Source organism: Chiloscyllium plagiosum, chromosome 18 (assembly GCF_004010195.1).
Source record: "Chiloscyllium plagiosum isolate BGI_BamShark_2017 chromosome 18, ASM401019v2, whole genome shotgun sequence".
Classification (NCBI taxonomy): Eukaryota; Metazoa; Chordata; class Chondrichthyes; order Orectolobiformes; family Hemiscylliidae; genus Chiloscyllium; species Chiloscyllium plagiosum.
The window spans coordinates 24,407,728-24,425,099 of NC_057727.1; the positions used below are offsets into that span (position 1 = coordinate 24,407,728).

The 17,372-nt window shown below is 38.3% G+C and overlaps 1 protein-coding gene across 1 annotated transcript in view; it reads left to right on the forward strand.

Annotated features, from left to right (window-relative positions):
* Positions 1-17,372, forward strand: part of zgc:77375 (uncharacterized protein LOC402927 homolog) — a 52,991-nt gene that overhangs the window by 26,528 nt on the left and 9,091 nt on the right. Inside the window, exons 3-4 of the mRNA XM_043707977.1 lie at positions 6,129-6,241; positions 13,269-13,362. Coding sequence (XP_043563912.1) covers positions 6,129-6,241; positions 13,269-13,362 — 207 coding nt within the window. The remainder of the gene's footprint in view (positions 1-6,128; positions 6,242-13,268; positions 13,363-17,372) is intronic.

Sequence of the window (17,372 nt, forward strand, 5' to 3'; positions counted from 1 at the left end):
CCGGTCGAGGTCAGAGAGTGGTGGTAGATGGTAAATATTCAGCCTGGAGCCCAGTTACAAGTGGAGTTCCGCAGGGATCAGTTCTGGGTCCTCTGCTGTTTGTAATTTTTGTTCATGACTTAGATGAGGGAGTCGAAGGGTGGGTCAGTAAATTTGCAGATGATACGAAGATAGGTGGAGTTGTGGACAGTGAGGAGGGCTGTTGTCGGCTGCAGAGGGACTTAGATATGATGCAAAGTTGGGCTGAGGAGTGGCAGATGGAGTTCAACCCTGCCAAGTGTGAGGTTGTCCATTTTGGAAGAACAAATAAGAATGCGGAATTCAGGGTTAATGGTAGGGTTCTTAGTGAGGTTGAGGAACAGAGGGATCTTGGGGTCTATGTACATAGATCTTTGAAGGTTGCCACTCAGGTGGATAGAGTTTGTAAGAAGGCCTATGGAGTATTATCGTTCATTAGCAGAGGGATTGAATTCAAGAGTTGTGAAGTGATGTTGCAGCTGTACAGGACTTTGGTTAGGCCACAGTTGGAGTACTGTGTGCAGTTCTGGTCGCCTCACTTTAGGAAGGATGTGGAAGCTTTGGAGAGGGTGCAGAGGAGATTTACCAGGATGTTGCCTGGAATGGAGAGGAAGTCGTCCGAGGATAGGTTGAGAGTTCTCGGCCTTTTCTCGTTGGAACGGCGAAGGATGAGGGGTGACTTGATCGAGGTTTATAAGATGATCAGAGGAATAGGTAGAGTAGACAGTCAGAAACTTTTTCCCCGGGTACAACAGAGTGTTACAAGGGGACATAAATTTAAGGTGAAGGGTGGAAGGTATAGGGGAGATGTCAGGGGTAGGTTCTTTACCCAGAGAGTGATAGGGACATGGAATGCGCTGCCTGTGGGAGTGGCAGAGTCAGAATCATTGGCGAACTTTAAGTGGCAATTGGATAGGTACATGGATGGGTGCTTAAGCTAGGACAAATGTTCGGCACAACATCGTGGGCCGAAGGGCCTATGCTGTGCTGTATTGTTCTATGTTCTATGTTCTATGGTGGAATTAACCATTTAAGTTAGAACTTGCAGCACCATTAGTGACCAAGTTGCATATGAACATAAAGGTTGCAGTGCACTAATGCATGTAGTCTTATTTTCCACACTCAATGTTTGCTGCTTGGCTGTATTGCCCCAGTAACTCTGGTTGTTAACTTGTATCTGGTCCTATAATGCTAAGGTTGTTCCACTTCTTTCTGTAATATCGAGAAGTTATAGGACCAGATACGAGTTAACAACCAGAATTACTGGGGCAAAACAGCCAAGCAGCTGCAACCCTAGAGGGAATCAGAAAGTGCAGGAGGGAACTTAAGAAAGCAGTTAGAAGAGAAAAAACGGGGCATGAGAAATGACTTCTGACCAGGATTATGGAGATACTTTATAAACACATTAAAGGGAAGAAGTTAACCAGGGAAAGAGTAGGGTCCATATGGGATCAAGGAGGCAACCTGTGTATGAAGCTGAAGGATATTGGAAGGGTGTTAAATGAATAGTTCTGTTCAGTCTTTACTCTGGAAAAGGAGAATGTATGTACGGAATTCAGGAAAAGGGGCTATGAGGAACTTGCACAGTTTGACATAAGAAATGGGGAGGCACTGGAGGCTCCGTCAGGCTTACAGACAAATTCCCTGGCCCGGATTAGTTACATCACAGGCTGCAGTGGGAGGCGAGACAGGAAATTGCAGGGCTCTAACACAAATTTTTAATTCTTCTCTTGCCGTAGGGAAAGTGTCAGAGGACTGGAGGATAGCTAATGTAGTTCCACTTTTTAAGAAGGGTAATAGAGATGAACCAGGAAATTATAGCCCAGTGAGACTCATTGTCAGTGATAGGGAAATTATTGGAGAAAATTCTGAAGGAGTGAATTAAAACCAACTTGGAAAAGTATGGGTTAATTAGGGATAGTCAGCATGGCTTTGTCAGAAGGCTGTCATGTCAAACAAATTTGTTAGAATTTTTTGAAAATATGATCAAGTGTGATGTTGAGGGAAGCTCAGTTGATTTCAGCAAAGCTTTTGACAAGGTCCCACATGAGAGGCTGATTGATCGAGAAGGTTAAAGCACATGGAATTGAGAGAAACTTGGCAAGATGGATCAGAAACTGGCTCAGTAATAGAGCACAAAAGGTAGTGGTAGAAAACTGTTTGACTGGAGGCTACTGTTCAGTGGTGTATGACAAGGATCAGTACTGGGAACCCAAATATGAGGGGAACGTTAAGTAAAATTTCCTGACTGCATCAAGATTGGTAGAGAGATTAATAATGAAGGTAGTTATAGGTCACGGGATGATGCAGATGAGTTGGTCAAATCAGAAGCAGATGGAATTTAACTCTGATAAGTGCGAGGTGGTGCATTTTGGAAGAACAAAATGAGGGAGTATTTAATGAATGGCAGGACACCAGGTAGCTTAGAGAAATAGAAGGATCTTGGGGTAATTATTGACAGATCCCTGAAGTCAGCAAAGCACGTGAACAAGATAGTTAAGAAGGCAAATGAGACACTTGCCTTTATCAGTCATGGCAGAGCATAACAGCAAGGAGGTAATGTTGGAGTTGTACAGAGCGTTGATCAGGCCACAGCTGGAGTACTGTGTGCAGTTGTGGTCACCTTACTGCAGGAAGGATGTGACAGCACAAGAGGGATTACACAGGAGGTTCACCAGGATGTTGCCCGGGATGGAGAAATTGAGCTCTAAGGATAGACTAGATAGGCTTGGATTGTTTCCTCGAGAGCATAGAAAACTGAAGGAGAATATGATTGAGGTGTATAAGACTGTGAGGATGGATGGAGAGCAGCTGTTCCCCATGGTTGAAGGGTCAATCACTAGAGCGCATTGTTTTAGGGTAAGGGGCAGGAGATTCAGAGGGATTTTGAGGGAAAAAGTCTTTTTAACTCAGCGGATGATGGGAATCTGGAATGCACTACCTGGGAAGGTAGCGGAGGCTGGAAACCCTACAACCTTTAAACAATATTTAAATGAGTACTTCAGATAATACAATGTTTAAGGATATTGGACAAATGCAGGAAAGTGGGATTAGCGCACTTTTAATGATAATTATGTTAGCACAGACTCGATGGGCCAAAGGGCCTTCATGCCATGTGAATCAATGAATCTATAAGAAAGGGTGTAGGATATGTGATTTAATGTCACAGAGCATGTAGTTGAATATCAGAAGCTAGTTTCCAGTGAGTAAACTGAGACTAGAGAATGATATTTACAACTGTGTAGCAGAATTTGCCAGCAAATTTATAATCAGGTTATATCTAGTTTTGATTTTCTCAGCAGATTTAAAGTTAACGTGTGATTAAGGGTGATGCCCATTGACTGTATTTCACAAAGCAACAGTGTAATAATTAAAAGGTGCACATTTGCATCTGCTGTTCAGTTCTACCTGCTGGTTTCATTTGAGATGGTTTAGGGAAGTTGATTATTTATTTAACTTTGTTCCTCACTTTAACAGCAGTGTTCAGTACAGGACCAGGGATTTCCTTCCAAATAGAAATTGTAAAAATGAGAGCGGAACATTTGGACAATAGTCTGGCAAGATATTTGTGTCAAACAAATTATAAAGGCAGATTGAGGTATTGAGTTTTGATTTGAAAAGGCAATATTGATAATTCTTTTGATTTTCACAGTCAGAGCTATTTCCTAGTTAGTTGTGACAGCTGATAGGATGGAGACTTAAGTGAGGAGAAGGTGAATTTCATAGCATGTAAGTCATTAGAAAAGTAACTTGATAGAACATTAAACCTGGTCCTGAGGATAATCTTCCAATTTGATTCAGTTTCTAGTGCTGGCTACTGTGTATGAACTGGATAAACGTTTTTATTTAGCTAGTGGCTAAAGTTTCTTCTTCAATACTTTATAAACTTTGCACAGGAATATCTCCCAACATTTCCATAGATTAAATTAGATTAAATAGATTCATAGATTAAATTAGTTTCCTCCATGTCTCATTAGAATGATGCTCCTGCTTCTGTCGTCCAACTGAGTAGCTTTTTGTTTTGATTTTATTACTTTTCTGTCCACTCACACTCTCATTTTTGTTTCTCCCTCTTTCATGTATTTTTGATCCTTCTGCATTTCTTCTGATATTTCTAAATGTGCAGGTCTTCCAGAGGTTGAAAGGGACTAACAAGTTAACATTTTTCAGAGCAGAGGAAAGATGACCATCTATTTTGAAGTTTTTGTTTACATTTATGTTGTATTTAGAGCATACAATAATTATCTAATCAGTGTAAGCATCATGCACATCACATTCTATTGAGTCTGCCTATTAGACAAATAGTAGTAAAATCTATGAAGAACTGCAGTGGAAATAAAAGCATAAGAATAACATAAAGTTCAATTTCAGGGTATTATTTAGACTTACCAAAGGTAAGTAGTAAGGAATGGAGCTGATTTGAATTTTGTTCTTTAAGAGTACCTACTTTGTAAAGTATGTGTTTCTTGAATAATGGCATGATACACTGTTATATAAAGTAATCCAGAACATTGGGCTACTATTCTGGCGATATGCATGCAAATCCCACCATGAAATAATACTGAAATTTGAACTAAATAAAAATCTGGAATAAAGATAGCCTCATTATGACTATGTAACCATCGTCAATTATTGTATACACCCATCCGGTTCATTAATATCCTTTCAGGAAGAAAATCTGCTGTCCTTACCCAGCCTGGCCTATATGTGACTCCAGACCCACAACAATGTTCTTCAGCTTTTAATGCCCTTTGAGAAATTAAGGGTGGGCAATAGATGCTGATCTACCAGCGATACCCACATCTCACAAATCAATTTAAAAAGTGGCAGCTCGTTAGGTGCATGTTGCTCTTCTGCAGTGTAGTTCTTCAGGATGGTAATGTGGCTCTCTTTATAGTAAAAAACACTAATTTTCTCTTTAGGAACATTTTTGAGAGAGTGCATCATACTGTGATCAGAATTAGTATGTTAAAAATAGGGGAAGTAGTGGGTCTGGAACTTTATAAACAGGATTAGCATTTATGTAAAATGGGAAGCAGCATGAAGTGCGGTAACGGGCAGCATTGGGGGTGAACATGATGGCAACATATTCTTCCTGTTCCAATTATGATTTTAGTCAGAAAGATATGATTTGATCTTGTTATTTGGGTTAAGTAAGTTCCATCTGAGAATTTGTTTTACCCAGAGGATGTGGGAATGTGAAACTCATTGCCAAGGGTGGTAGAGGCAGAAATGTTCATAATATTTAAAAATTATTTGCAAGGCCAAGACATTTGAAGCTGTGGGCCTAGTGCTGGAAAATGGGATTAAAATAATTAAGTGTTTGCTTTTAATTGGTGCCTACTTGATAGGCTGAAGGGCCTTTTTCTAATCTATAGAACGGCATGACTGATTATTGAGTACATGGAGTAAAACTTTGAAAAGAATAACTTTTTTTAAGCATGACATTATGTATTCCTGTCCTAAGTACAATGTTTTTGGAGCAGAACTGTTCAGAGATTGCATAAAAATTGTGAACGGCACATGTGTGTGTTAAACATTGACTTTATGGAAAATTACAATGCTAACTGTTTAGTGCACTGTTCAGTAGTCACATTTCTCATCTATTTGGAATCTAAAATTAACATCAACAGATCAACTTGGAATTATATTTGAGGCCAAACTGATAAGCTAAAAGAAATTTCCCTAGCCAGCTGCAAAGGAGATGCCCTTTGGAAAATATGTTGGATAGCAGGCTCAAAGCAGAATTCCTTGTGAAATGCCTTAAAATTGGTTAGGTCACAAGGATATTCAATGCTGAGAGTGAAAGTTATCTCCCTGGTACAATAGAAAGTGTTTTTCTAAGGTTGAGATTAAGATCCATTGTTAGAACAGTGAAGTAAATAGTCCAATAGCAATAGGTAATGATTGTATATCATTCAGAATAAATCTGAGAGGATCTTGATGTTGCATGAATATTTGAAGTCAGGAATGAATTTTATAATTCATTCATGCATGTGAAAGATCATCATAAAATGTTTCTACAAAATAAATGTTTTGTTTCAAATTTGACTGTTAGCCATGAATAAACGACTTGTACTAATATATTACTTTTTAAAATATCTGAACAGATTTCTCAGGATCAAGTTTTGATGTCTCACAGCCCATTGCGAATGTTTAAACGTTACCATGATAAATGTGTACTGGTCTCGGGGCAAGGCCCAGTCATGGAGATTGCTAAAAGGTATCCTTTTAGGTGTCTATACTGGAATTTTATTAAAAAGAATTTATCTATGTCTGTGTGCACTCTATATTTTTAGAGATTTAATGTTTTATCAAACTTTGAGTCCATAAATTTAGTGAACATTTAGAAAGCCATGGGCTAACCATGAGAGGTCAACTGGATTTGTAATCTGAGATTCTACTGGACTGATTTAATTTGTGTTTTTCTCTTACAAAAGACACTGCATATTGAAACATCCAGTGGGTCTGACATATGTCATCAATTCGGCTATCTCTTAAAAGATGTTGCCCAATGTTGCAGCATTTATTAAATGTAGTCATATTAGTAGACAGACAATACAGTAAGTAGATGTTTGTTTGGATTCAGAGAATGTGGTATTTAAGGTGCTTGTTTTTAATCGATAATTTAACCTAGATACAAGAGCAGTAATGTTGAAGTTTGCTGTTGCAAATTAGGGGCATGTGCAATTCAGTTAAAATCCAGAAAAATCTACAACAATAAAATGGGCAAATATTTATAGCTACATATATTTATATGAATTAAAAACAGGAGTAGGCAAACAAAATCATAGCTGATCTGATTGTATCCTCAATTCCACATTGCCACTTTCCTATGATAGCTATAAATTCTTCACAGATAAATGAGTCCATCCACCCCTACCTCAAAAATCTTCAATAACCCTGCCTCCACCATTCTCTTGGGAATAGAATCCAGAAGATTCTCAACCCTTTCTGAAAAAAAAATCCTCATCTCAGTCATAAACTATGGCCATTAGCTATAATGTTTTGCAGAAGAGCACCCTGTCATTCCTGTCAGGATCCTATAATCTTTCAATAAAATCAGCTCTCATTCTTCTATGTTTCAATGGAAAAAGATCCAACCTGTCTAACTTTACCTCTACTAGAGATGGGAGGAGTTTGCAGCAAGTCAGGATTACTGTGGAGCTGGCTGGGAGAGCAGATCTGTGTTAGAAGTGCAGTGGTGTGGGAGATAAAAACCAACAGCAGACAGAGACCCATCAACCTGTTTCTCCATGTCAGAGTTGAAGTGTGACATGTCAGGAAAACACATAGCTGACTGGTGAGTATTTCTTCCCTGTCTCTTGGCCAACTGGTTTAAAACAGGAGACACTATTACAGCTCAAGAGTACAGTTAAAATATTTAATAATTAAATAGAGAAGAGGTGGCTGGACAGGTGATGAGGAAGAAGGATTCTTGAAGGTTATAAACCAACAACAATTAACCAAGGATATTAAAGATTTTATCAAATCAAAAGAAAAATATACAATGTAGCAAACATTAGTGGTAAACCAGAGGATTGGGAAAGTTTGAAAGCTAACAAAAGATTACTGAAACAATAATAGAGGGAGAAAATAAACATTAGGGCAAACTAGCAAGTAATATAAAAACAGCCAGTAAACTAACTTAAGTATCTGAAAAGAAAGAGAGAGGACAAAGTGCCCTTGGTGAAAGAGGCTGAGGAAATAATAATGTGGAACCAGGAAATGGGTGAGGAGTTGGACAAATATGTATCGGTCTTTATGGTAGAGGGGGTTCATAGCATTCTGAAAAATACTAAATAACAAAGGGATCAAAAGTGGGGAGAGAAAATTACTTAATAATTATCACAAAGGAAGAACAATACTGAGGAAACCCATAGTGATACAACACAGAAACAGACCCTTCGCTCCAACTTGTGCATGCCGACCAAGTTTCCAAAACTAAACGCGTCCCACTTGTCTGTGTTTAGCCCATATCCCTCTAAACCTTTCCTATCCAAATGTTTTTTTAAATGTTGTAACTGTACTCCTATCTACCACTTCCTCTGGCAATATATTCCACATATGAACCACTCTCTGTGAAAATGTTGCCCCTCATACCCCTTTTAAATCTTTCTCCTCTACCCTTAAAAAAATGCCCCCTAGTTTTGAATTCACATACTTTTGAATTTACCCTCGCTAGGGAACATACCTTTGCTATTCAGCTTATATATGCCCCTCGTGATTTTATAAACCTCTACAAAGTCACACTTCAACCTCCTATGCTTCAATGAAAAAAGTCCTAACCTATCCTTGTAATTCAAACCCTCCAGTCATGGCAACAACCTGGTGAATCATTTCTAAATTCTCTCCATTTCAATTTGGCGGAGCAACCAGAACTGTACATAGTACTCCAAAAGTAGCCTTACCAATGTCTTGTACAACCTCAACATGACATCCAAGCTCCTATATTCAATAGTCTGAGCAATGAAGGCAAGCATGCTAAACGCCACCTTAACCACCCTGTCTGCCTATGATGCAACTTGAAAAGGACTTTGTACCTGAACACCCAAGTCTCTCTGTTTAACAACACTGCCCAGGACCCCTTGTTAGTTTTACCAAAATACAATACCTTGCATTTATCTAAATTAAACTCAATCTGTCACTTCTCAGCCCATCGGCCAAATTGATCAAGATCTCTTTGTAATCTTAGATAACCTTCTTCACTGTTGACTATACCACCAATTTTGGTGTCATTCTCAAACTTACCAACCATGTTTGCTAAATACCCATCCAAATCATTTATATAAATTACAAAAAGGGGACCCAGCACTGATCACCGCAGAACAGGTCACAGGTCTTTAGTCTGAAAAACAATCCTCCATTTCATATGGCTAGAGGAGCTAACAAGTAGGATAAATAAAGTGAACCAGTAGATGTAATAACCTTGGATTTCCAAATGTTGTTTGATAAGGCACCACAGATAAGGCTACTCAATAATGTAAGAGATAACGTGTGGGGGTTAATATTATAGCATGGATAAAGGATTGGTAAGATACTAGGAGACAGAGTTGAAGTAAAGGGGACATTTCCAACAAGTCAACATGTCATGAGTGGAGTATCACAGGCTTCAGTACTGGGGCCACAATTATTGCAATGCATATTAATAACTTGGATGATGGAGGTGAATGTTATTAACACCAAGTTTGCAAATGATGCAAACATATGTGGGAAGGCAAATAGTGAGTACGACATAAGGGGTTTATAAAAATAAAAAAAGTTGCTAAAGCTATACAAGGTACAAGTCAGACCATGCTTGAAATAATGTGCTGAGAGTGTGGTGCTGGAAAAGCACAGCAGATCAGGCAGCATCCGAGGAGCAGGAGAACCAATGTTTTGGGCATAAGCCCTTCATCATGAATGAGCTCATTCCTGACGAAGGGCTTATGCCTGAAACTTCAATTCTGTTGCTCCTTGGATGTTGCCTGACCTGCTATGCTTTTCCAGCACCACACTCTCGACTCTGATCTCTAGCATCTGCAGCCCTCACTTTCTCCATGCTTGAAATACTGTAAACCATTGTGGTCCCCTTATCTTAGGAAAGATATACTGGCATTGGAGGCAGTCCAGAGAAGATTCTCTAGGTTGATTCTGCATGTGGAGGATCTTATGAGGAGACATTGAGTAGGTTGGATCTGTAATCATTAGAATTTAGAAGAATGAGGCGAGATGCTGTTGAAACATACTCAGTTCATAGGCTTGACAGTGTAGATGCCAAAAGGTAGGTTCTCCCTGACTAATGTCTTGAGGAGGCACAGAATGTAATGTATCCAAATTAGCTGACAATACAAAAATAGGTCAAAGGAATGTGATGAGGACATAATAAATCTGTAAGGGGATATTGATGGGTTGGGTGAGTGGAGAAAAACATGGCAGATGGAATTTAATGTAGGTAAGTATGAGGTCATGCACTTTGGACGAATCGTAAGGTGCACTGTTATGCCCAAAGAAAGTGCAGAAGAGAGATCTGGGTGATCTTGTGCATGAAACACAAAATGTTAGTACTTATGTGCCCCGAATAAGAATTTTGGCCTTCACTGCCAGGGTATTTGAGTTTAAATCTGGAAGTCATGTTACAATTGTACAGGGTGTTGGTGAAGCTGCACTGAACTGTGTATAGTTTTGGTTCTAGTATTTAAGGATGTACTGTCATTGGAAGCAGTTTAAAAGAGATTCACTTGGCTGTTTCCTGGGTTGGAGGAGTTGACTTATTGAAATGGCTCAACAGTTAGGCCTTTATTCATTATTGTTTTGAAGAATGAGGAGTGAACTCATTGCAACGTGTCAGCAGGATAGATGTTTCCCCTATTGGTGGAATCTCAAACCAGGGAATATTATTACCGAATAAAGAGACCATCATTTAAAACAAAGATGCCAAGGAATTAATAGTCCCAGAGAATAGTGAATGTCTAGAATTCTCTACCCCAGAGAACTGTGGAGGCTAGATCACCTGAACGTATTTAAAGAGGAGATTGACAAGATTTTGAAATATTGAGGAAATCAGGGCATGAAAGAGGAATTGAGGCCTTGGCCAGATCAGTCATGATCTTAAGAGATGGCAGGACCAGGCTTAAGAGACTGATTGTCTTAATGCTGCTCCTAATTCTTATGATCTTATAAGCTTCGCCCAACTTGCATATCAGTTGAGTGAACATGGCCGAACTGTCTCTAATACTTCCTTTCTATAAGGAAACCAAAACTGTAAACAGTACTCTAGATGTGGTCTATTTTGGTGATACAACTGTACCAAAACTTCCCTATTTTTAGATTCTATTCCTGTGCAATATAAGACAATGTTCCATTTGCTGTACCTGCATACTAACCTTTTGTGATTAGTGTACTAGGACAGCCTCACTAATGCTCCTCTCTCTATTTAAATAATATGCTGCTGTTCTATTCCTCCTGTCAGTGTGGAGAAGTTCACATTTTCCCATATTTTTCTCTATTTGTCAAATGTTTGTTCTCTCACCTAACCTGTTTATTACTTTTGCAGACTCTTTTATGTCCTCTTTACAACATACTTTTCTATTGATTTTTGTATAATCAGCAAATTTAACAACCATAGATTTGGGTCCTTTTATTGAAGTCATTTAGTATAAATTGTAAATAATTTGATACCTCATCACTAATGACTGTGATATGCCACTTCCCCATTTCTGAAAACACCTATTTCTGCACACTCTGCTTCCTTTTAGTGAACCAATTTTTTACAATATATTTATATTGTCTCCACATCATGACCTGTTATTTTGTAGTAATCTTTGATATAGCATCTTGTCAAATACCGATCGGTGTAGAGATCATTTAACAATTGAATGGAACTATCCCTTTCACTGGTAAGATATAGATAAATACAGTTATGATCTATGCCTATCTGTCATTAAATATATGAGAGCAAGTGGAAAAGTCTTTCTTCCTCTCCACCCAAGTATCCCACCTTTCACTCACTGTTTCATAGCTTTCTTCTTCACATAGCTTCAATCCTTGCATTTGCTTCAGTCTTGTACCACATGTCAAAATGGTCAAGAAATGAAAGTGTGTATCTGTACAGTTTCCTTACATTAAGTTCAATTTGCAGACATCTTAGTGTCCAAGCTTAGTGTCCATTCCTGCTTGGCTTCTAGTAGTGTTCTTGAAAGTAGGGAGGGAATGTAACAAGAAAAAAAAGTCTGCAAACTTTCATAACAAGAAATAGCAAATGATATTGTCATGTGAATTCTCTGGCCAGCCCATCACTAACCACATCCCTCCTCTCAGCAACTTGTATTTATATTGACTTTGACATAATAAAACACCCTAAGCTGTCAGAAAAGCTGCTTAACGAATTGTTAAGAACAAACATCTAGCATTGTAAGGTTTAAAGTTTGTGAGAAGATTTGTAGCTCGGGTGCTCGTTGTTGTGGTTCTGCTCGCCGAGCTGGGAATTTGTGTTGCAGACGTTTCGTCCCCTGTTTAGGTGACATCCTCAGTGCTTGGGAGCCTTCTGTGAAGCGCTTCTGTGATCTTTCCTCCGGCATTTGTAGTGGTTTAAATCTGCCGCTTCCGGTTGTCAGTTCCAGCTGTCCGCTGCAGTGGTCGGTATATTGGGTCCAGGTCGATGTGCTTATCGACCTGGACCCAATATACCGAACACTGCAGCAGACAGCTGGAACTGACAACCGAAAGCGGCAGATTCAAACCACTACAAATGCCGGAGGAAAGATCACAGAAGCGCTTCACAGGAGGCTCCCAAGCACTGAGGATGTCACCTAGACAGGGGACGAAACGTCTGCAACACAAATTCCCAGCTCGACCAACAGAACCACAACAAGGGCAAAGTTTTTAGGAGCATATTAGATGTGAACAAGGTTGAGAGGTGTGGAGAAGGGAAGAAGATTTAAAGTTGAGGTAGCAGAAGACATGGCCATCAATGGTGGTGCAATACACTTGAGGATTAAAGAATTGGAGGAGGGTGAAGATTTCAGAGGCTCATAAGACTGGAAGGGGTTATAGGGAGAGAGAGAGAGTATAAGTTTTCTGCTTTTGTGATTTTTTTTATTTGTTCAGCAGTTGTAATGGATGAACATAGTGACATGATGATTTTGGAACTTTTATTACTTTGTTTTCTTTCAGACCCATAACAGTGTAACTTTTTCCATCTTACCCACATGTGAAGTTCTTGCTCGTTTAAGTTAAGTAATTTAGGATTCTAAACTGTTGTTTGGTGAAAACTAGGATGGGGGTGAGAGTTGCCTCCTGTAATACCTTGTGCTGAACTTCGCTTTACTTCCACCAACCAGTTTCTTCTGATTCAATCCCATAACCGTCCCCACTTTGTCCATTTTCATGACTTCATACTCTTCTCATTGTCTGTTCCTGTGGGATTCACCTGCTACCGAGATCATCTAAATCTTTTTTCAGTACCTCCTCCCAATTAAATTTAAGTTCTAGCTATCTTTGTGAGATAGGCTGACAGTGGTTTTTGATTATCTATTCTTAAAACCGTATTTTTCCCCTGTCCATGTTAATAAAATCAACAAATCCTGACAGGAATTAGTGATATTTTGTTTTGCATTTGTTTTTGCTTAAGTAAAACTTGCTTTGGATTCTTTACTTCTCTCTCTACAGTTGAATTATATTAAAAGTTCTGACATTTTCTATTTAAGAATTCTCTGGGCTATTTATAATTCCCTTTTATTAAAAACTACTGATTCTTAACTTTGTGTCAGCATTGGGTTTACCAAGATTATTACCATAGAAATGTTGCGAGAGGCATTTCCCTTGTTGGACACGATGGATCATGATAGGAAACCTGCATTATCGGTGAGTATTAGCTTTACTTAAATATCTTGGCTTTCATTTTTCTCTTTCTTTCTAATTTCCTTGAATTTCTTTTCCAGTTTTATTGAAAGCAATTTAGTGCACATTCCTCTTTGTGTTAACCAAATTTGTTAGACTTGCCAATGAATCACTTTTTAATAGTGTTGCCAGAAATGTATTGGTGCCTTTTTCCTTTTGTGTCATCGCTTTGAAGCGATTAAACACTTGGTAACTGGTAAAAGATTCAGCAGTTTTAGTGTATTATTGTGTAGTAGTTATTCCTTATTGTGCAATTCCTTATACATTTAATCTTCTATGCATCTATCTGCTTGAAGTTACAAAATGGATATGGAGTTGAGTGAATTCCAAAACTCTGTAAATTATAGTGACACTTCTTTTGGTAGGTATTTATCATAAAACATTATAATATATAAAGCAACATTTAGCTGTTAAAGCTTTATTTCACAGCACAATTTAGAGCCTTTTGAATGCAGTGCATATATTTTGATCACAGTAATTTTGTAACTCATTAATCGTAATGGAATAACAAAATGATCTAAGAATTTAAATTGTAACCAACTCCAAATTTTAGATTTACTCACAAAAAATAGTGTTTAGCAAGATCAGTGGATCAATCACAGACTGAAAATAAGTTGTTTAATTTTTGTATGTGAAGTATTGTGGGAACCAATGCATATACTGATCCAGTGTACATTTTGCAACTAAACTTTCGTTAGCCTTCTGACCAAGTCTTCACAAAATTGCAATTGAAAGAAAAAGCTGTGGGAAGAATAAACCTTTGGTTTTGCTGAACAAGATTTCCATATTGTAGCAAAATCTTGAAATTGATACTCTGAAATTTCTGTTGACTGTAGCTGCTATTATTTTGGTTTTATTATGTTATTATACAGTGGTTTTCTCAGATTCTGATGGCAAATAAGCTGACCAATTGAAACCCCAACATGTGATCTTCATTGAAATGTGTACATATGATTCTTCAGAGATGTGCTTGCTGTGATCCCTGTAATCAAATAGTCTTCTGTTGTTCACTGGACACTCCAACAGGAATAATTAAACAAGACAGTAAAGATTGATCATTGTCCGTATAGCTATGCTTCTGTATGAGCTAACATCAGCTTTATTACAAATAACATAGCAAATCAGCTAATATTCAGGTGGATAGAATGGATCCCATGGCACTTACTGGAAAAATATGAGGAAATTTTCCTGACCAGCTCAACAATATTCAACCAACTATGCCAAAATAAAACAAAATAAAAACTATAATTCCCTTCCTTGTTGAGAGGGAAGTTGCTAGATCCAAACCGGTCATTGCATTCACCTGTGAAACAAATGACAATAGTATTTTTTTTAAAAAAAGAATTCATCATTCCTAGCACATTGGTTTGGATCATATTGAAAGGCACTGAATGAAAGCAAGTTTTTAGTTTTTCCCTCATTGTGCATAAATAGCCATTGGTAGATTATCTATACTTTACTTATTTCTGGCTAATTTCCTTTTGAGCCAGTAGTGTCATTAGTTACTACGACATTTTTCTCTACATGCTTCCTCGTAAATCTACTGAATAAAAATAATCTGTAAGAACTGTAGGCAATTTTTATCCTTTTTCCTCTCTTCAAGTACAGGCTCTGTCTCTTTCTCTCTCTAATTGTTTGGTGGTGACATAAAAGGTCAGGCAGCCAATTGCTGTCTGTCTGTCTGTGATAGTCACTGATTTGTAGCAAAACCTGTAATCTGGTTACAACATTTTTTTTTTGCTCCCCTCTTCCCAATGGCAACATGAAACACATCAGCAATTCTTAATTAATTCTCAATCTTTCACCTTACATGTAAATGGACAGTTTCCAGTACAGCTATAACCTGATTGCTTCAACAGCCTTCTGGAAATATGCAGACTTAGAGTTTATTAATTGTAAACACAAAGACTGCAGCCATTGTTTCCAAGCATAAATACCTTGCATATTTTCCCAGTAAAACAATCAAAGCCTTTCTTTGATTTCTAATAATCAATAACCTTATAAATCATGTAGTTGAAATACCAGTCCACTGGTGCCAAATATCTCTGTACCTTTGTAATTGCCTTTATCTAATTTAAAGCCCTTGTTTTAGACCCAAGGTTCTCCCTGAAACTGAATGTGAAATTAATTCTGCTATGATCACTCTTCCCTAAAGGATCCTTTGTTATGAGATCCGTAATTATTCCTGTCTCTCTATACATTTTCCAGGTGTAAAATAATCTATTCCCTGGTTCATTTCAATATGTATTCTTTTGAGAAATTGTTACGCATATACTCTATTAATTCATCTTCAAGGTCATTATTACCAATTTAATTTGCCTAACTTATAGGAAAACCAAAGACACCCATGGTTATTGCAGTACCTCTCTTTTAAGGCCTGTTATTGATTGATTGATGTTCTGTCCTACAGTGTAGTTACTGTTGCAGGGTCCATGTACTCACCAGTTCTTTCCCTTGCTAGTTCTTATTTCTACACACACCGTTTCGACATCTTGATCTTCTGAGCTTAGGCCAATATTTACAATTGATCATATTCTTTAATAGAACTAAGTGCTTCCTTTTATTTTCTTCCTATTTTCTAAAGCATTTTAATTTCCACTCCTGGTCACCTTGCAACCATGTCTCTGTAATGGCTAATATTACCATAGCTATTAATTTCAATTTATGCTGTTCATCTTCTTATGAGTGCTGCATTCATCACTGATCCTTCCAAAGTGCACAAGTGTGGCTGTGCAGCTATTTGGAATGTTCCATGCATTCTAATGAACAAGCCAAGCACAACAAAAAGGTTGATGGGGGCAGGGGTGAGGCTGAGTATCATGTCCCAACTGTGAAAGTTCAAGAAGCTTGAGACAGAGCAGAGGAAAATATGTAGTTGTTATCAGAGGAATTGCAAATATACAAGAGAAGGGATCTGATTGGAGGAGAAACAAGCGTGTGAAAAGTGAACCTCTGGACAAGCAAATATTTTCAAATGGAAGGAGGAACAGATATGTCCTGAAGTGAGAAAGCTACGAAGCAATGGGGAAGACAAGCTCTCTGAAGCCAATAATCAGAAGTAGTAAATCAGAGAGAGTGAATGTGAAAGTAGAGATAGATGGGAAGGTGAGAGGAAAGTGAAAAATAGAATCACAGCCCTACAGTAATTTGGAATGAACTGTGCATGATATACAAAGGCCATTGAACTTTTTTGGATCTTTCTATAGGTTTTTGTTTCTACTTATGGTGCACAAGTAGGGAAAAAAAAATTGGGAAAAAATTAAGGAATCTTTGTCACACATTCAGATAAAGAAACTTTAATTCTGTCCTTTTGCTATTTTACTTACTCTGACCCTGAACCTGATTCCTGAAGAAGGGCTTATGCCCGAAACGTCGATTCTCCTGTTCCTTGGATGCTGCCTGACCTGCTGCGCTTTTCCAGCAACACATTTTCAGCTCTGATCTCCAGCATCTGCAGTCCTCACTTTCTCCCTGAACCTATTTAGTCTGTCATATTGTTTGTGGCTTTCCAGAGGTTATTATCTTTTTTTTAAGATACTGCCTTTTAATTTATCTTCCAACTGCTCATACCCCATGGACAGAATCTGTCCTGTTTATGTCATTGGCACTAATGTAGACTATGGAAATTGGATCCTTCCCCTCCAGTCTGTGGGATGCCCTTACGACAGGCATATGACACAACCATCGGGACTTGCACTCTTATCTCATTAACTCTTGTTTCATTGTTCCCTATTACTTCAACTTTCCTGTTTACTCACCTTATTTGCATTGCCTTTCACTATGGTGCTGTGGTCAGTTTGCTAATCCTTCCTGCAGTCCCTGCTCTCATCCCACAAAGAGCAAGAAGCTTGAACGTACTGCGCTACAGGTGCTCCAGAGCTACTTTCTGGGTTTCCATACATGCTTCACTTACAACCGCATTCTTGACCAGAAACCAAATCTGAAGCATGTAATAAAAGGGATGTGGTAGCGTC